This window comes from Pelobates fuscus, chromosome 7 (genome assembly GCF_036172605.1).
Source record: "Pelobates fuscus isolate aPelFus1 chromosome 7, aPelFus1.pri, whole genome shotgun sequence".
Classification (NCBI taxonomy): domain Eukaryota; kingdom Metazoa; phylum Chordata; class Amphibia; order Anura; family Pelobatidae; genus Pelobates; species Pelobates fuscus.
Window position 1 is genome coordinate 73,896,283 of NC_086323.1, and position 20,953 is coordinate 73,917,235.

The window sequence follows — 20,953 nt, forward strand, 5'->3', positions numbered from 1 at the left end:
ATCTGGAGAAGACAATCATTGAAAGTGGTGTTGTAATTTAGTGCAAATTACTCCAGACCTGTCTGCAGCAGATACATCAAGAAAGTTTGCTTTCAATTAGATCATATCTTTACGATGTGCCAGGTAAGAGTGGCCTACAGCTCAAGAGATTAAAACTGAATTATATTAGTCCTATAAACCAGACATTTGGTTAATTCCTATGGTGATTTTGCTCTGCACAGAGGAAACATTTTCTTCGGCCAAACCCTTTTTCCTAAAAAAAATATAATTTTGTTTGGCTAGTCCAAATAACACCCATGCAAAATACTCATAGAAACGATTCAGACAAATACAAAGTGTGCAAAAAGGTGCCAGTGTATAGATGCACAAATCGGTGTACTGCGGAAAATATGTGTAATGCAAATATAATGGATATATTTTGCAGTACACTGATGGATCCATTTGGTTCACATATCTACATAGATGATTTTAAAGGGACAACCCACTGCCCAAATAAAAAAAAAAAAAAAAAAATCTCAGTTAATTAGATATATATAAAAACATACATGCATTTAATTATACATCTTTTAATTGGGGGTATATTTAAAAACAGCTTACAAAAGCTGCAGATCTCCTGTCTGCTGCCTTTGCAAGCCCTCTCCTTCTAAAACTGCCCTCTTAGAACACTACTCAGGGGACTTCCTACATTTTGAATATGTTGTACTAATGGTGCCATCTGTAATTAATTCCATAGCACAAGTTTTGGTTTAAACATCTGATTACATTCCAAATCTAATCTACTGTTCATACTCCTGATATAATCTACTATTTACAATCCCAAGCTAGCCTGCAGTGAAAAATTCCTATTTAACCTAATGCATGCAGTCCTGTTGTAACCTGCTGAACACATGTGGACGTAACCTGCCAACAAGTCCCGATCTAACCTATTAAATGCAGTCCTGATCTAACCTACTAAAAACAACCTGATCTAACCTACCAACAAGTCCCGATCTAACCTATTAAATGCAGTCCTGATCTAACCTTCTAAAACGTACCGGATCTAACCTGCCAACAAGTCCAGATCTAACCTATTAAATGCAGTCCTGATATAACCTACTAAAATGTATTGGATCTAATCAGCTAAATGCAGTCCTCAACTAACCTGCTAAAGACTAACATCTAACCAGCTAAGTAAGTGCAGCCCTGATCTAACCCTTTAAACACAGTCCTGATCTAACGTGCTAAAAACAACCTGATCTAACCTGCCAACACGTCCCGATCTAACCTACTAAATGCAGTCCTGATCTAACCTACTAAAAACAGCCTTATCTAACCTACCAACAAGTCCCGATCTAACCTGTTAAAAGAAATCCTGTTATAACCTACTAAAATGTACCGGATCTAATTGGCTGAATGCATTCCTCATCTAACCTGGTAATTACAGGTCTAATCTAACCAACTAAATGCAGTCCTGATGTAACCTTCTAAACACAGTCCTCATCTAACTCGGTAATTACAGTGCTGATCTAACCTGCCAACAAGTCCCAATCGAACCTGTTAAATGCAATCCTGATCTTACCCTACTAAAATGGACCTAATATAGCCTACTAAATGCAGTCCTGATCTAACCTACTAAATGCAGTCATGATCTAACCTACTAAAACGGATCTGATCTAACCTACTAAAACGGATCTGATCTAACCTGTCAAATGCAGTCCTGATCTAACCTGCTAAAAACAACCTGCTCTAACCTGCCAAGTCCCAATCTAACCTGGTAATTACAGTCCTCATCTAACCTGCTAAACCCAATCCTGATCTAACCTGCTAAACCCAATTCTGATCTAACCTGCCGAACACAGTCCTTATAAAAACCTGTCACATACAGCTGGATTTAAATTGCCAAGTACAGTTTTGCAACAATTTGCTTCATACAGACATGATCAGTGACTTGGCCATGTTAATATGTTAATTGACCCTGCAATGATAAACAAAGTATAGGCAATACTATAGTAATAGCATTTCATTATTTTTATTTCAAAGTCTAATTACTCCATTTTATTACGCTACTTTTTTGTGTTTTACTCTGTTGCAGCTCATGCACTTAATTAGACAAAATGGTTAATTATAGCATTGTGGCAACAATTAATACCATCCACACATCTCTTCCTTAATGGTGCATGGAATTATTTTTCGATACAGTAGATTTACACTGATTAAAATGTTCTGCAATATGAGGTTTACTGAAGGTTTATTGAAGTGTCTATCAGTAGTGTTAAAAAAAATAGTTAAAGTTAATATGTGAAAGAATTACTTTAATCAATACTTATATTCTAAAAATGGGATTTTTTTTTTAAAGCAGTATTGGTGAATATTTGACTATAGCCCTTTGTCTTTAGAACAGTTCATTTGTCGTAAAAAGAATGTTGTCATGGATTCATAAACTGGGATATAGAACTAGTCTAATAAGAAAAGCTTCCAGCTCCTTGGGGGATAAAAAAGGTGAAACACTACACCCTTCATTCAACCCCATAGAACTATCAGTTCAATTACTATTACAACTGGTGATTTTTGGAGGTCAAAAAGATATCTAAGTAGGGACAGTATCATCTGAAAAATAGCAACCATCCTAAGGTAACAATTTGGACACTGTATGCACACCTGTAACATGGTCCTATTTTCCTTGGCAATTATATTGCTAAGCAGGGCATCAAAAGTCTTAATACTTCTCTTGAAATGTTTAGTAACATTGCTTAAAACCCCAGAAGTCAGTTGATATTTTGGGTTGATTGCATAATGTGGTTTATTAAAAAAAATGAGGTATTGTGGAAGATAATTCATCTGTTCATGTTATTACTAATTATTCAGATCTGTTAATTCCTTACACCTTACTATGCAGTTTTGTGAAACTAACAATATTGTTTTGTTGAGTCTGAGGCATGGAGGTACTGATTCAATTGTGTGTTGACACACAAGTGAGAGTTGACTGTCCATCTGTTTCTGACAGTGTTTGTCAAGATTTTCCACCCTGAGGCACATACTGTCATTACATTTTAAAGTTGTTAACTTTAACCCCTTTTTTTCAGTTTATATGTTTTATAGCTTACAAATGGTTAATTAACTGCTCCAACATGCTCTTAAATCTTTCTGTTATTCTGAAGTTTGTTAGGTGCTATTGCGATCCTTGTGATTTTAACAAAATAATTCAAAAGTAAATTGCATTGAGTCGACCAATGTTAAATTCATAGATTTTTGGCTGAAATTAAAAAGTAAGTTGTCAAGTTACCAAAATCTCAGTTTAGTGAATAGACACTTGGAATAGGATTTTGTTTGCTCCATTTCCAGATCAGCTTGATAATTATAGAAGTCATCAATGCCATTTTATCAAAATTGCTATATCTAACTTTTCTGATAAAACAGAACTGATATTCTGAGCTTTATGTTCATTTTAAGGCTATATTGGAATGTTGGATATTTCTTAAAGGGTCACTTCAAGCACCATGACGACTTCAGTGATTTAAAGTTATCATGGTATATGGACTTTGTATGTTCAGTGTTTTGGTGTGAAATGCTGCACATACAGAGTTTAACTCATCTTCTGCAAGAGGTGTAACCACACCTCTGACAGCATCACAAACAGCATGCTAGTGACAGACAGTTAATGGTGGCATGCCCAACTCCTTGATGTTTTATCTTTGTATCCTACTGTATGCTTGACTTAATTTTGTATGAAAAATGCCCTAACCTAACACACAAGAGGATGAAAACTGTAACTACAATCCTGGCTAAACTTGATGACAGTTTCAGGTTATGACACAGAATATAACTAAACTATCATATCCTAAGATTGAAACTATTATCAAATAAACTCCAACCAACTCTAACCCTAACCCAAGTCACTACTCCCTCAACCATAATCTTAAATCACATACCTTTAAACCTGACTAGAAACATAAATGTAACACTTATGTAATTTGCTATTTCAGTGTCAACATTTGAATTGTGTCAACATTTGGATACCAACCAGTTTCCATGAGAGGAGCTGGTCTCCTGCCCATTATCCTAGTTTCTCAGGTGGTACTATTGTAGGGGACACAGTTCTTCAATACCAGGAGGAATGAAAATCAGGCTCATTTGCAACTATGATCGCACTACCGATCAAGCTTTACTCTTCCAGTTTTGAGATGGAAATTATTGTTAATGTTATCTGTAGAGACTTTTTTTTTTATTTATAAACAGACAATTGATAACAGCAGTGTAGACAGATAAGAGTAATTTGGAAGATACAACACTATTTACTGTGTATCTCTTCGTAATTTGGATTATCACATCATCAATTTTAATCATGTGTCAATCGTGTGTGTAACCACCTTGCGCTACAATAAACACATGCCAGTCAATTGCTCCTCCAAAAGAACGGTCAACACACCTCACAAACAAGCCACAAACACAGCACAAATAAACTGTGTAGCACAGTGGCAAACCACATGCATTCACACAGAATGTAGAGTTGTATTCCTTGTTCCCAGTCAAGGGTATTTGGTTGCAAAAACGTGGGTTCTCCAGTAGAGTCACAGAAATTCTTCTACTATAAATAAAGGTGACAACATAAACATCCACTTGGTACATGATATTTAATGCAACTGTCCTGTTAATAATATGAAATGTGTTACTTACCACAGGACCAGATCTTCCAGTTAGACCCATAGGACCTGGGGGACCACGCATTGCAATCTAAAAGAAAGTGATTAACCTGTTAATGCTATATTATGTGAGTTAGAATGTAAAATGCTAATTTATTAAAGCGAAATTGCAACAGCACTGGGGTTAAGTACTCCTGGAGCAATAAACTCATTGTGCACTTTTAAAGAGAGTCTTGTCTAAGTATGACTTACAGTGAATTGTAAAATTACCCTTGAGATTAAAGTGTTGAATTCTAACTGAGGGAAATTTAAAGGGAATTTGTCACACATAAAATGACCGTGTTCTGATTTAATCTACAAACCATTTCATCTTGATCCTCAGTAAACCTTTTAAAACACACCATACAATTCCATCAAAGTTAATTAGAAAAATAAATGACAAATAAAGGTATGAGGGCAGCCATTAATTCAGAGGTATTCAGTACTCGTACATTTTGAAGTTTCATTCTCTTAAAATTTGCCAATACTTATATTTTAACAGAAACTATTAATTAGTAGCTGTCATCAAAATCAGAGTTGCAAAATTATGAAGTCAAATTCCAAATGCTATCTCTGAGAATTGGCAAGATTTTTTGGGAAGAGATTTCTTGTTTAACAATTTAGGATTTTATTATTTTTAAATGCAACCCCATGGCTGGCCACAGGCCATTCCTGGAGAAACATGCATTTAGCAGTTCACAACTACTGGGTCCTACGTATGCTGATTCCATGGATTTCCAATGCAGCTACGGACTTTTAAGGTCATTTTATTATTGAATTTCAGATCTGACCATATGTCAACACCAAAAGTTGACTTCATGCAGTTGTCTGTGGTCTATTCATGAGAGGGAATTGATACTCATAGACTTTTTATTGAATTTATTGAAGAGTAGATGTTTGGTGTTTTATGAGTGGGATGGGAAGTTGGTAGTGACAATAACAGGTAGAATGAAGACTATTAATTACCCTAGCCTGCTGTAGAATGGCTTGAGCCTGTGCCTCTTGTGCTGAAATTGTTGGTCCTTTCTCTCCATCACCTCCATATCGGAACTGTGAAACAAGTTGAGTGAAACAAGAATGAGAAAAACTTATGAGAAAGAAAAAACATGCACATTGGCATTATACCGTGTGCATGAAACATACATTTTAACAGCACATAAGAACCAAAATCCTATTATAGACTCATTGCTTTCCTCATTGCTTTACTTAACTTAACTAATTCACAGAAAGGCTATTTCCTGTTATTATTATCATCATTATTGCCATTTATATAGCGCCAACAGATTCCATAGCGCATTTAACACCCCTTCTGTAAAGCAGATTTTGTTTTACCCCTAGTTCAAATTTCATGGAATCATTGGTTGAATAACTTCTTTTTTTTTTTCCTTCAATAATTTAACAATTATAATAAAGTCTGTTTGCATGGTTGCATATATGCATTATATAAATCGTTTTATAATATATATGTAAAAAAACATGTAAGCATTAAATAAAAACATAATGATAACATTTTAAGTTACTGTGCTTCCTGCAAAACTCTAATCTGCAAGATCTTCAATGTCATGTCACCCGACCAGGACTCACTCTACAGACCATATCCACAACATCTTAATATAGTGGTTTAGATGTAGAGATGTTGTCCCTTTTCCTAAGCAATGTAAACCATTTGGCAGAAAACGTGCATCTAGTCGCTTAAAAACAGATCACCAAAGCCACTTCGTTCTCATGATTTTTTGATTTTCAAAGAATTTAAATTCAACGTCATCATGTAATGTATCTTGGTGCTGAAAAGAGCTAATACTTCTCTATGAGAAGCAATGGTTTTGACCATTAATCATCGTAATTGATGGGATTTGGCTGCAGAGTTGAGGCTGTCTGTTTAGTCTATGGCATGTTATTTATTTTTTTTGTTTTGCTTTGTTTTACAAACGGGAGCCCAGTAAACTACACTAAAACACTTTGTTATATCAAAACCATGTATTTTTTTTAGTTAAATTGTCACTTTAATATACTTTTTAGAACACCTTTTTCCATAATAAGTATGTGATAGGCACTGCAATGGTTTCTGGGAACAGTAGTTCAATTGTCAACTTTCTGAGTACAACTCACAGAAATCTAAGTGATAACATTGTGTACCATTGCACAAAACAGAAAACTATGAAAGGATGAAATAAAGGACATTGTATATTTATGGGGTAAATCCGACTAGCACCAATTTGTAATAAATAAAAAGTAAAATTAAAAAAAATTAAAATTATTGAAAGATCGAGAAACTCACCCAAGCATAAATAACTATAAGCTGTCAATGCAAGCCTACATTTGGCTTTAAACATTTGTGGGTGCCTGTGTAGACCTTTTAGATCAAATCAGAGTTCATAAAGTTATATATGTTTCTGCTATGAAAAAAAAATCATCTTTGCATACAAACTAAGTATGTCATTGGTGAGTGATTCTATTTCTATAAACAGAGATGCAATATCAACATTTCACCTGAATTCAGTTTTCTAAATATTTCACACAAGATATTCACTTACCGGTAACATGAGCATGGTGCCAGGGGGCCCTGGTAATCCATCAGCACCAGGCAAGCCAGCCCGACCAGGAGGTCCCTAAATATATGAGAAGAGGATATTTTTGGCAAAAATCACCACAGACTATAGCTACCCAGCAGTGAAAACAGTTGTCACTTGCAAAGAGACAGCCAATGAAAACTATAAAGTCAATATGTTTGTAGGAAAAGAGAACAGAAAATAACATATAAAAGAGCATGCACTGATGCATTCACTAATTGACAAAAAATTGGAAAGGAAACCAACTGGTAGAAAATTGGGAAATGCAGAGAACACCCAACAGATATCAAATTTGGATTGAAAAGTATGCTAAATAATTAAAAGATCATAATTCAAACAAATATGGAAATTGAACTTAATGCCTATCATCAATAATATTTAATAAGAATTGTCACCTATTCATATTTGCAGTAAATAATAAACCAATGTAATGATCTGTAAAGCCACAAAATATATAAATGTCAGTTTTATTTTCTTAAAACTTGTATAATTTGTAATCCTTGCTATTGTGGACATGCTTGGAATTAAACTCATTAAGTACAAATGATAGTCTTTGTTGCCCTAACAATCTGTTCTTAATTATATATTGCAAAATGGAATGCCCACCCAGTCAACGATTGCAGGACTGCTTTGGGAAACCAAAGTTAAAAAAAACTACAGCAGTCCATGTTCGTAAAGGATCGTTTAAGATCAGACTATGATGATCACAACATTTATTATGGTGCCTTTAAGGTGATATCGAGCCTGTTGCCTTTAGTGCTAAATGGTATTACAACCTCCGTAAAAAAAATCGTTACTTTTAGTACTACTTGGTCTCTATAATATTTCTGGCACAAAGTTATGCACAGTTTTTAGTCGCTGTTTATTTCCCCCTCACTAGGAATCAATATTTACTCTTGTTAAACTAAAAAAGGCATTACACAATCCATATTTCTTTGGCAAACAGCATTTACATTGGTTATCAAGCAAGAAGTAAAAAGAATACAAAACAAAATGTAAGAGCACACAGCAATACAGTCATCTAAAACACACATTTTGACTTTCTAGAAGTTGGTATACACCACAAAAAATAATTTTGTGTTGAAAGATAAGCAAGCTAGGTTTATAATACAATCTTTTTATTTTGTCTTGTACCAAATAAATCATAAATATTTAGGATTACAAACTAGTTTGCCATGCTGGCTGGTTGACCTATTTGACAAGCCTGTACTGTACTCACTCTCTCACCAGGGTCTCCAGAGGTACCGGGAGGTCCTTGCAGGCCAGGCGGACCAGTAAGACCCTAAAAAGAAGAAGAGATACATTGTTTATACATAAGAAACACATGGGGTCTGTGCCAAAAAGGATAGGTACAAGGAAAGAACTGTGGGACACTGTTTATTCAGTACAGAGATAGAAATTAATGTTGCACCGCCATGAAGGCCAGGAGAAGTTGGTGTTAAATGGCCATGACAAGCCCTAACTTACTAAACATTGTAGGAGGTGGACATAAAATGAGCACTGGAACACAGGAGATTGCAAGACTTCATTTTGAATTTTAACAGAATTGTAGAGGATTCAAATTAAAATTAATACATACAGCAGGTCCTTCCAATCCAGGTGGTCCTTCAATCAGCATACCCTTAAAAATAATATATATCATATTAATATAAATAGATGGTACAATAAGATGATGCTAAAAACGTTGATCAGAAGCAATATGAAACTATGCACCCCAACACAAAAAAAATATTTCTCAAATCACCCCCCCCCAAAAAAACACACATAACTTTCTATTGATACAATGAAACATCCAATGATTAAAAATGATTTATCATGGGATCCATGGTAGGAATTTCATACCTGTCTCCTCGTTGTCTATCAAGTACACAATAAAGTTTGCTTTCCTATAAACTTACCGGCTCAATCACAGCTGGTTCGCCCTTTTGACCTTTCTCACCATACACTCCATAGCTATTCACCTGCAAAATTTTCAGAATTTTTCTCAGATTAAAGAACAAGACTTAATGCTTTCCTTTTGTATAACTGATGATTTCTGTGAAATCTGCACCACTAAAATATTACATTGTATAGAATTGAAAAAAATGTACTCATTGCATCATTTGTCACTAATGACCCAATTTATATGAAATGGAAACATATATTTGCATTGTCCATATTTCCTGATGATTAACTAAGTAATGGTGAACACAAGAATACCCCATTTGAAGAATTTCTAATATGTGTGCGCATGCGTGTGTGTATTTAGCCAGCATGTTACCGTTTTGTACTCAGTCATGTCATAAACTAACAAAAAGAACATACTTTAATTTTAAGGGCTCTTTACTATATAATAAAAACTATATAACAGGTTACTCTTGTAAAGAAAAATCTTTCTTGTGTAAAACTCTCTGAAATACTTGTTCTTTGTGCTATATATATCATGTTCTGTTACTGGCTTATATACGACCAGAATGTCCTCAAATAGCACCTTTATAGTTGTACATAAGGATCCTTATGAGAGTCACCACAATGTTACTGCTGCCTTCAAGAACCAGATATGTCCATTGCCATTCCCCACTTACACTGGTCTCTGTGATATCAGTCTCAGCAGGTACCCCTGGTCCAAACTCATCTCTTTTGGTGTTGGTTGGTTTATCTTCATATTCTTTATATTCATAATTATCATATTCTCCTAAATCTCCTCCTATCACTGGCAAAGTCGGTGTGGGATCTACAATTTTCACCCCATAGTCTGCTTCCTCAACCAGCTTTGTCTCTGAATCATAATCCTCTCCTGTTAAGTACTCTTCCACAAATGGTTCCTCCAAAAAGGACTCCTTGTCAAAGGACTCCTCCACAACGGCCTCATCCACAATGGCCTCATCCACAATGGCCTCATCCACAATGGTCTCATCCACAATGGCCTCCTCCACAGGTGTTTGCTATCATTGCCATGTGAGAAGTGGGAGGAACACACGGTTACGGTTAGTGAAAGCAGTTAGATGCATTTAAGCCATGAAGCATTTTGAGATGTTGGCTATGCTTTGTAGTGTCTTGCCAAGGTCTTTTATTTCTAATTTAGGAGCAGAGCCCTCATTGCTCACTAAATAACAAAAAGACGGCAAAGCAGACATTTATTGTAAAGCAGCAGTACCAGTAAATATATGTATTATAATCACAATTTTGACTTAAAGCAAATTACTATAAACTATGTGTTTATAGTTATAATTTAATACAACATTCAAAATGAATGTTTTCTTCTCATTCAATAAGTACATTTTTACATACTGTAAAAAAATAAAATGTATGTTTTCTTTGGAAGTAGCTAAAAAAAATTGAGAATAATTTCAGTAAACATTTTAAATGAATAAAATGATGTTTACCAAGTACTGTTGCTTTCAAAGCACAACCAAAACCTCTGTTTTAGCTTAATAGAGGTTGAATTTTACTATAATATCATAGCATAGGTCTCTCCAGCAAAAAGGAAGGCTAGAAGATGCTTTATTTAATATAAGCAGCGACTGCATAAACAAATTGATATTACCAAAATTTTATATGATTTTATTATTGATGGAATATTTGGAATAGCTTTTCCTATCAGTGAGAAATGGGTCAATATATAGTGTTTTCTAATTAACTCACTTAAGACCAATGACATCGCAGTCATGTCACGATTTAAAGCGATTTGTCTGATCCCTATGACTCTTTTCTAAAGTAGGGGCTTAAGAGATCAGCAAGTTAAGATTGGTAAGCAGGTATCTTTAATAAAAAAATACAAGTATAGAATAATGTTTTCTGAATGATTTTTAGCTCAGAACTAGATTTGGCACACAAAGGCAGGGTTGCTCTAGAACAGAGGTGAGCAAGACAAAGATTTCAAGATTTTATAGAACTGCAACTTTGAAGTATTGTGACAGTTATAATTCTCCATACCTGGGGATCTTCCTTTTGCCCATCCCATTTCTAGAATGATGGCATTTATCTATGCAAAATGCAACCTGCATCTTTGTTATTAACACTAAGCCTTTTAGTGCCAGACTACTCACACCAGACGGAACGTTGGCTGTACTGTGAATATGATGTGATTTTGTCTTTAAACAATTACATATTCTCCAAAAATGAGGGTATTCATTGGGAGGGAGACTGGTCAAAGAATTTATTTGAAAATGTTAAAGTTACTATGGAAGCCTGGAGAGACCATGTATTTTTTTTATATTTATCTGACATGTTTCTGAAGTTTATTTCTCAAGACAAACAAGTTGTTTCCATGAGATAACAAGTCATAAAAAATATTAAAAATACATGCCCTCTCAGAGCCGTACTGTTTATTTGGAATAAACTAGAAAAAGTTTGATCCAAATGTAACCTTTGACAAACAATTTATGATGCAAGAAATACTAGTGGCCAAGATTAAGTTTCAATATTTCAAGTAGGACAATAGTTTGATAATTTGTCATGCTTGGATAGCTTTTATGCAATAAAACAAGTTAAATATAAACATGTAAAACCATATAAAATTATTAGAAAAATATATTAAGTTTTAAAAGGGTAAAAAAAATATGGAAGCAGCATTAGTAAATATTGTATTATTTAACACAACCGGGATTCTACAGCTAATGAATACTCTCATGTGATGATTCATTAAGACCCAAGATTAACATTTTGGTATCTACTAAATAGAATCATGGATTAGTCTTGCACTCAAATAATATTCAGAGTGATTTATTGTGTGCTGGAAAATAAGGGTTTGAATATTACAATTCCACAGGAAAATATGCATATATTAAGCATTAAATAGCATCTGAATTACCCTTGAATTTGGTCATTCAGAGATAGATTTAAAGAGGCACTGTCACCCCTGTTCTCCCTGCAATATGAGTCTTACATAAAGATAAAATGTTTGACTGTGTTGGAAATGTACTTATATCCCAACCCAGTCAAGAGATATGCTGAAACAAAGTAAGATCCACTTGCTTTCAGTATTTTTCCTACACCTGACACTTCTGGATGGAGCGACCACTGTCTAAAAGCGTCAATCTCCCAGCCATCACCAGTGACGGATCTGGCTATGTCTATGGAGGATCCTTTAGTCTCGCGGGATTCACCGTATACATCAATGCTGTTCTCTTGTGCAGTGACATCAGCGTCAGGAACAAAATAAGACCGGCTGGTAGAAATGCCCGTGCCTGCGAGAGACAGTAAGATAAACTCACCTTTTCCTGTCCCCCCTTGTCACGCATTCATCCGCTTATAAAAATGTGATTAAAGGAATTTACTGTTCAGACAGGAAAAGTTGTGCCGGGCAATATTACTGTCCTGACAGGAAAAGTTGTGCCGAGCAGCAATAAAATCCACAGGAGCAATTATGCAAATGGGAACCTGGTAACTGCCTTTGGGGTTAAAGGCCGATTACAGCCTATCAGATCCAGAGGAGGGGTATTTAGGCCCAGTTCTCATCCTGCTCAGTGCCCTGTCGTGGTGTTCCTTCTAGTTGTCCGAGAGCGCGTTATTGATTCTGGTAATTCTGGTTATTTGACTTTGGCATTGTTTTTGACTTCCCTGACCCCTGACTTTATCTTATCATTGTGTCTCTTTCTGTATCCCTTGACCTCGGCTATTCCTGACTATTTTTTGATACGTTGGTCCGGCCATTTTAAGGTCCAGTATATGTTACCTATCAGTCCTCTGTGTTACACAATTCTACATGCTGGATCATACTGTAGTCCTGACACCCCTTATCTGCCACCTGACCCCCAGCAGATGTGTCACTGTCAGTGGTCTTTGCAAATAATGCAAAGTTCCCATATGGAAACCGTGACGACTATCAGTCTGTGCTGGAGCTGAATGTGCACTCCCCTACCTGAACACATATTCCCAGTGCTCCTCACTGAGCTGTCGTACAGCTCATTGGGAAGAGAGGAAGGCAGGTGGCTTAAGCCCAGTTTGCCTACCAATTCCATTAGCTCTGTGGAGCTACCGGACGTGGAAGAAAACCTCCCTGGCTGTCTGAGTGACCAGATAGGTGTTTCTGTCCCCAATTACAAAAGATTTCCAGACTCTATCCACACTTAAATAAGATTGCAAAAAAAAAAAAAAACAGACTCCAGACACATAAAGCAATTCCACAAGCTTCCTTTTACTAAGGGGGCTGGCCAACAGGCTAAACCAGGATTGATAAAGGTTCAAAACAAGAACCAAAACATTGCTGTACCCTGTTTCCTAAATAAAGACTTCCTCTTTGGGAAACTACTCTGTCTTCAATTTAACTGTTTGTGGATTTGGCTCACCTCCCAGAAGAAACCCTCTGGGGACAATCCTATTTATAAAGTGTGCACTCTTAACTGGATTTGCTAAACGGGATAAACCAGGGCCGGGCAAATGGTAGATCCCCAAATGCTGCAAAACAACAACTGCCCTGATGCATCATGCAAACTGCAGTTTTACAACAGTCAGCCAGGGGTGGTGGGTGGTGGAGGGTGTTAAGGAGAGTATTTATGGTTTGTAGACTGCAGTATTAAATATATTCTGTGTCTGTCTCTTTTATTGTTTCTGTAGTCCATTTATTGCAGTATTAGCACAAAATATTTATTAGAAAATTAAGAAAGGGGATGAAATTTGGTGAGACAATGAACTGGTTTGGCCTACTTGTTTGTAGTTGCCCCATATGCCAAATTTTTTATTTTTTTTTAGTTTGCTTGGAAAATCTGGATTTAGTGAATCACCACATGAATGTATGTTTTCTATTCTTAATGCTGCTTCTTCCAGTGATGGAAAAGTGAGATTTATGCTGAAATAACAGAGAAACATCTAACTAGTGCCGTAGTTTTAATGTTTTATAATCCTTTAAGCAGATGTACCATTTTTTTTAATCATTAAGGCTCCGTTAGTCCTTAAGCAAATACATACAGCTACATTTGTTGTTGTCGGAGATTGCAGCAGATCACAAATAAAAACGACTTTTTACACTATATTGCAATTTCTTTAAAGCAACATCACCATAAGAAAACATGTATGGTTTACCCAATTTAACTTTCACTTATCTGCTTCTTTTCCTTCTTCTACTTCCATAGCATCCATATTTTTTTAAAGGACAATTATGTGCACATTAATTATAATTGATTTGGCATTCATTAAAGTCTAAATAAGTCTAAAGTCTTTCTTTGAAGAAACAAAAATACAAACTTCTATAATAATTATGTCTATTAAATAGACAATTTGAGTCAGATATCTGAGTCAATAATAGACCAAATACCTCCAGGATGACACAAATACTATGGAGCTTTTAAAAATACATAAAAAAGTGTGGTGAAAAAATGAACTCTGTATTCGTGGAGTCGGATAAAACCGATCATTGAATTATTTGTCTTGGAGTACCATTGTTTGAATCTCCTTACAGTCTACAATCTTAAGGGAGGGAGGAAGAGAGGGAGGGAGGGAAGCAAGGAAGGGAAGGAAGGAAGGAAGGAAGGAAGGAAGGAAGGGAAGGAAGGAAGGAAGGGAAGGAAGGAAGGACACACATGCAGTTGATGTCTGCCTTGTCCATCAATTTAAAGTATAAATGTAAGTTAATTTGAAAGGAAAATGAGCAATGCGCCAACAAAGAATTCAGAAAAAGTGAAAGTATGTGATAATTTACTATATATGTTCTAGCTAATGATGATGCTTTAAAAAAATATTGCTATAAGTTTAGCTTGGAAATCATTATAATGTTGCTGTGCCTTATTTCCTTTTGCATATACAACTCACACCGGATAGCAAGCATTCGATTAGGCTGCAAGTAGTAGTATGAAACATTTCATATTTAGGTGTTTCAAAATGTTTCCATTGGCTTGCATTATTATTTCCTATTGTCCTTGTTACCAAACAGATCACACGGATCTATGACATATACTACGCAGTGTCAATATATGATTTTCATAGGACAGCATAATACGCTTATTTCGTCTTGAGCATCTACAATTTAAGAACAGCAAGCAAAAGCAAGTATAGAGAGCTTACATTGTGTGATTTAAGGATACGTTGGTGGACTCCTGTGTCAATCCAGGGCTTGGCTTGATTGTGGTTGCATAAAAAAGCTACACTAGATAAACTTTTAGATGGATTTATTTTAAGTTATAGAAAACTTTGATTTTATTTCATGTTCTGTTTTTAGTTTGTTTGAGGCTGAGTGTGTGAAAGATTGGTGAACTTTGAATTAAATCAGCAGGTACCCATACTACATCTCTAGGTATCCTTGTCCACTGAATTTCGTGAACTATACAAACACTTACTTCTGTTGACTCATAAAACGTTGATATATGTTTCTTTTTTACCTCGTTGGGTCCAGTGGTAATCCGAGGAGTATCAGTTTGAAAGCCATAGTCTCCTTCGCTGTATTGGTCAGGATTGTAATCAACTATATTGCCCTGTGAAAAAAAGTAAACCTAGTTAGACTGCAAAATGCGAGCAGAAGCAAAGGATATAAAAGCAGGAGTCTAGAAATAGTCAGGTTATGGTATTAGCCAGAGATGTGGTAGACTTCCAGAGAGGTTAGGGCCGGGGTGATAAATCTGTAGCTTCACAGATGTGGTTTCATTAAAACTCCCATAGTCCTCACCAAGGAGGATGGTGGGAGTTAAAGTATGGCCACAACTAAAAAGCTACATGCTGGCAACCCCTGGGTTAGGGAATTTCATGTTTCAAAATCAGAGATCTTCGGGGTTTAACCTTCTGAAGATCTTGATAGTTTTGTCTGCTACCTTTACCCCTATTCTTTTTCTTGTTGACGGCTGGTAATCCGTCCTGCCGTTCTTCTTCTTAGATGGAAATGATTTTTTGGGCGTGACCTTTTGGTTTTTTTTCTTTGATTTAGGGGGTACTGGCTTCTTCTTCGATTTAGGACTGGCTTTCTTCTTCTGCAAAAATGTGGTGAAAGACCGAATGGAAACCATAAATGAAAGAAGGAAGAAAAGGAAGCAAGGAGGAAGTTTAAGGACAGGCTATATCCCCTTTAAAGTCATTTTTCTTATTCAGTGTTGCACTGTGGAAAACACCCTCACCTTATTAACAGCTTAGCAAACTAGCATTAACATAACTAATAAAACTCCAGAATCAAACTGGACAAACTGAGCAAAATCTAAAATATACTATTTGAGATATTTGTGTTATCTTAGGGTGAAGCATCTCCGTCACTGTTCTCTTAAAAGCTAAGGATATCAAAAAAAAAAAAAAAAAAGAGCTCAGCCAACAAGGATATGAAGGTATAACTTAAAGGTACGCTGTTTCATGAAAATAGTAGACAACTGTGCAGACCATAATTTTTCATCAAGATAATGCTCTAAAACATATCTTAAAATTATGCAAGAACATTGCTATGCGTCTCTATTTCTTCAACTCTGAGTACTTCTGAGAAGTGAAGACTGAGCTGACCAGATCATTTGGTTAAGATGACCTTCAATTTCCTAGCTGGATAGTCGTTGAGTATTGCTTTTCCTAGGTTGCCCTTTAACACCATGTTTTGTCACAAGGGTTGCCTGCCTTTAACATCATCCTACTTCAGGATTTAGGAGGCTACAGGTCAGCAGGAAGGAAGGTACTGGGATATCATGTGAGATGACGAAGGACAGGTTAATAGTAACTTTTGAGACACACAGTACACGGAGCACATGGAGTTACTGTACCTCTGTCTGAGCTACATAATCTTCTGTAAGTAAAGGAGCATCTGTTATAATCTCAGGTTCCTTGTAATCTCCATATTCATAGTCATATTCGATTATATCTTCAGGTGCATACTACATAGCAAAAGGGAAATGTGTTAGGCTAGGCAAGGTTAGTTAGCAGCTTCTGTTTGATAAGAGGGATGTCAACCTGCGAGTCTCTGCTATTTTAACACAAATTATTTGGCTCAATTGAGACACAATTTAAGTGAATATAAAGGAAGTTATGGGTTTATAAGATGCAGAGAGTAACAGGCTGTGTTTCCCTGCCCCAGAAGACAGTTCATAAGCATGTTGTTAATTGAGCAATAATTCCTTACAATGAGCAGATACTTCTTGCATCATTGAAGTAAATTCATGGGATATCAAATATTACTATGCCATATACATGTGGAGATCTTTGGCATAGTAGCAAATGTAAGCACAATGGAGGAAGAGAGAACGAGACCCTCTAAAAATGTCTGATATCTTTAAAATAGCAGCTCACAAGGTTAAACCTTTTTAAAGGAAGTGAGGTCTACTCAGAATAAAAAAAACAAGTTGGTAATATTGATCTTCATCTACCCCGAAATCAGTTTAGCATCTTCTTAAGTCATCCTTAGATACCAAATAATTGGCACAATTAACAACAAATTGTGAAGAAATCTCATCTAGAAAAATTTACTTGAATGACTTTCAGAAAGTCTAAAAAGCCTTTAAAAAGTTAAACCTATGGATTGGGGATTAAACAATCTATGTAAAACCAGGCTGTTGGTCTTCTTTAGACCAGGGGTAAAATAATCCTGAGATTAATCAGCTCATGATAAAATATTATTGCTATGTACTACAATCATGTGAATGATATGGATTGTCATCTACCCCTGGTTTAAATGTTCTCTCTTGACATTGTATTGGTTTGAGGATGATGTAGGGTACAACCCCAAGCTTAAGCAGCAAATAAAAAGGAGTGCACTAGAAATTCATTAATGAGCACAAAATGTATTTGTGTGTTAAAAAAAAGCATTTTACTTGGCAAATGAAAATTTTAAATACAGATTTCTACTTGTTTACAGTTTCTTTCTGAACCTTAGAAGAAACATTTAACAATTAAATATATGATGCATTCACCATGTAAACATTTTTTTTTAAATAAAAGCATGAAAATATTAATTTTTATGAGATTTTAGGGTCTTTTAATTATCTTGCTGTTATCAGTTACAACTGACAGGTAAAGATTTTAGTAGCTTGATACAAATTTACAGATCAATATCTATTACCTGTGATAAAAATATTTAAAAAAAAACTATTTTTTTACCTTAAAATTATTACAGTTTGGAAAATTACATTCATATATATATATAAGTTGCTGTTTAGTAGATAGGAGAGTGCGCTGGATCTTGTGTATTTATTGTATAATATGGCCCCCAGCAGCACCCCATTTAAGCATGTTCAGGTGAGTGCAACCACCCCCCCATGTTCCATATATATATATATTTGGGAGTCTAGCCAACTCCTTGGTTCTGCACCCCTCCCTGTTACAGGTGCCTCATCTCAGGTCCCTATTTAGCCTTGTACTGCAGAGAGCCTCAGATGGAATTTTTTCCCAAGTAAGTGGTTAATCTCATAAGAGCAGACATTAGACTGTGAGAGTAGGACCTGCCAAAGATGGGGTACATTGACGTTGTGGCAGGCTTATGCAATGTATGATCATATAATGTAACTAAATCCCCATTTTTTTGCCTAGATTAGGTGTTTTTAAAAAAAACTTTTACAAACTAATAAAATCTGTCAACATTGAAGTTGCTGTTTAGTAGATAGGAGAGTGCGCTGGATCTTGTGTATTTATTGTATAATATGGCCCCCAGCAGCACCCCATTTAAGCATGTTCAGGTGAGTGCAACCACCCCCCCATGTTCCATATATATATATATTTGGGAGTCTAGCCAACTCCTTGGTTCTGCACCCCTCCCTGTTACAGGTGCCTCATCTCAGGTCCCTATTTAGCCTTGTACTGCAGAGAGCCTCAGATGGAATTTTTTCCCAAGTAAGTGGTTAATCTCATAAGAGCAGACATTAGACTGTGAGAGTAGGACCTGCCAAAGATGGGGTACATTGACGTTGTGGCAGGCTTATGCAATGTATGATCATATAATGTAACTAAATCCCCATTTTTTTGCCTAGATTAGGTGTTTTTAAAAAAAACTTTTACAAACTAATAAAATCTGTCAACATTGAAGTTGCTGTTTAGTAGATAGGAGAGTGCGCTGGATCTTGTGTATTTATTGTATAATATGGCCCCCAGCAGCACCCCATTTAAGCATGTTCAGGTGAGTGCAACCACCCCCCCATGTTCCATATATATATATATTTGGGAGTCTAGCCAACTCCTTGGTTCTGCACCCCTCCCTGTTACAGGTGCCTCATCTCAGGTCCCTATTTAGCCTTGTACTGCAGAGAGCCTCAGATGGAATTTTTTCCCAAGTAAGTGGTTAATCTCATAAGAGCAGACATTAGACTGTGAGAGTAGGACCTGCCAAAGATGGGGTACATTGACGTTGTGGCAGGCTTATGCAATGTATGATCATATAATGTAACTAAATCCCCATTTTTTTGCCTAGATTAGGTGTTTTTAAAAAAAACTTTTACAAACTAATAAAATCTGTCAACATTGAAGTTGCTGTTTAGTAGATAGGAGAGTGCGCTGGATCTTGTGTATTTATTGTATAATATGGCCCCCAGCAGCACCCCATTTAAGCATGTTCAGGTGAGTGCAACCACCCCCCCATGTTCCATATATATATATATTTGGGAGTCTAGCCAACTCCTTGGTTCTGCACCCCTCCCTGTTACAGGTGCCTCATCTCAGGTCCCTATTTAGCCTTGTACTGCAGAGAGCCTCAGATGGAATTTTTTCCCAAGTAAGTGGTTAATCTCATAAGAGCAGACATTAGACTGTGAGAGTAGGACCTGCCAAAGATGGGGTACATTGACGTTGTGGCAGGCTTATGCAATGTATGATCATATAATGTAACTAAATCCCCATTTTTTTGCCTAGATTAGGTGTTTTTAAAAAAAACTTTTACAAACTAATAAAATCTGTCAACATTGAAGTTGCTGTTTAGTAGATAGGAGAGTGCGCTGGATCTTGTGTATTTATTGTATAATATGGCCCCCAGCAGCACCCCATTTAAGCATGTTCAGGTGAGTGCAACCACCCCCCCATGTTCCATATATATATATATTTGGGAGTCTAGCCAACTCCTTGGTTCTGCACCCCTCCCTGTTACAGGTGCCTCATCTCAGGTCCCTATTTAGCCTTGTACTGCAGAGAGCCTCAGATGGAATTTTTTCCCAAGTAAGTGGTTAATCTCATAAGAGCAGACATTAGACTGTGAGAGTAGGACCTGCCAAAGATGGGGTACATTGACGTTGTGGCAGGCTTATGCAATGTATGATCATATAATGTAACTAAATCCCCATTTTTTTGCCTAGATTAGGTGTTTTTAAAAAAAACTTTTACAAACTAATAAAATCTGTCAACATTGAAGTTGCTGTTTAGTAGATAGGAGAGTGCGCTGGATCTTGTGTATTTATTGTATAATATGGCCCCCAGCAGCACCCCATTTAAGCATGTTCAGGTGAGTGCAACCACCCCCCCATGTTCCATATATATATATATTTGGGAGTCTAGCCAACTCCTTGGTTCTGCACCCCTCCCTGTTACAGGTGCCTCATCTCAGGTCCCTATTTAACCTTGTACTGCAGAGAGCCTCAGATGGAATTTTTTCCCAAGTAAGTGGTTAATCTCATAAGAGCAGACATTAGACTGTGAGAGTAGGACCTGCCAAAGATGGGGTACATTGACGTTGTGGCAGGCTTATGCAATGTATGATCATATAATGTAACTAAATCCCCATTTTTTTGCCTAGATTAGGTGTTTTTAAAAAAAACTTTTACAAACTAATAAAATCTGTCAACATTGAAGTTGCTGTTTAGTAGATAGGAGAGTGCGCTGGATCTTGTGTATTTATTGTATAATATGGCCCCCAGCAGCACCCCATTTAAGCAT

At 36.2% G+C, this 20,953-nt stretch overlaps 1 protein-coding gene across 6 annotated transcripts in view; it reads right to left on the bottom strand.

Annotated features, from left to right (window-relative positions):
* Positions 1-20,953, bottom strand: part of COL11A1 (collagen type XI alpha 1 chain) — a 188,536-nt gene that overhangs the window by 94,670 nt on the left and 72,913 nt on the right. Inside the window, exons 6-15 of one of the 6 annotated variants that reach the window (XM_063426069.1) lie at positions 15,949-16,104; positions 15,523-15,615; positions 10,135-10,152; positions 9,793-10,104; positions 9,127-9,189; positions 8,808-8,849; positions 8,448-8,510; positions 7,193-7,267; positions 5,625-5,708; positions 4,654-4,710 (exon numbers count right to left, since the gene is read on the bottom strand). In XM_063426069.1, the coding sequence (XP_063282139.1) occupies positions 4,654-4,710; positions 5,625-5,708; positions 7,193-7,267; positions 8,448-8,510; positions 8,808-8,849; positions 9,127-9,189; positions 9,793-10,104; positions 10,135-10,152; positions 15,523-15,615; positions 15,949-16,104 (963 nt within the window). Of the gene's footprint in view, positions 1-4,653; positions 4,711-5,624; positions 5,709-7,192; positions 7,268-8,447; positions 8,511-8,807; positions 8,850-9,126; positions 9,190-9,792; positions 10,153-15,522; positions 15,616-15,948; positions 16,105-16,869; positions 16,981-20,953 lie in introns of all 6 variants that reach the window. The other 5 variants (XM_063426068.1, XM_063426067.1, XM_063426070.1 and 2 more) reach the window with 5 other exon arrangements.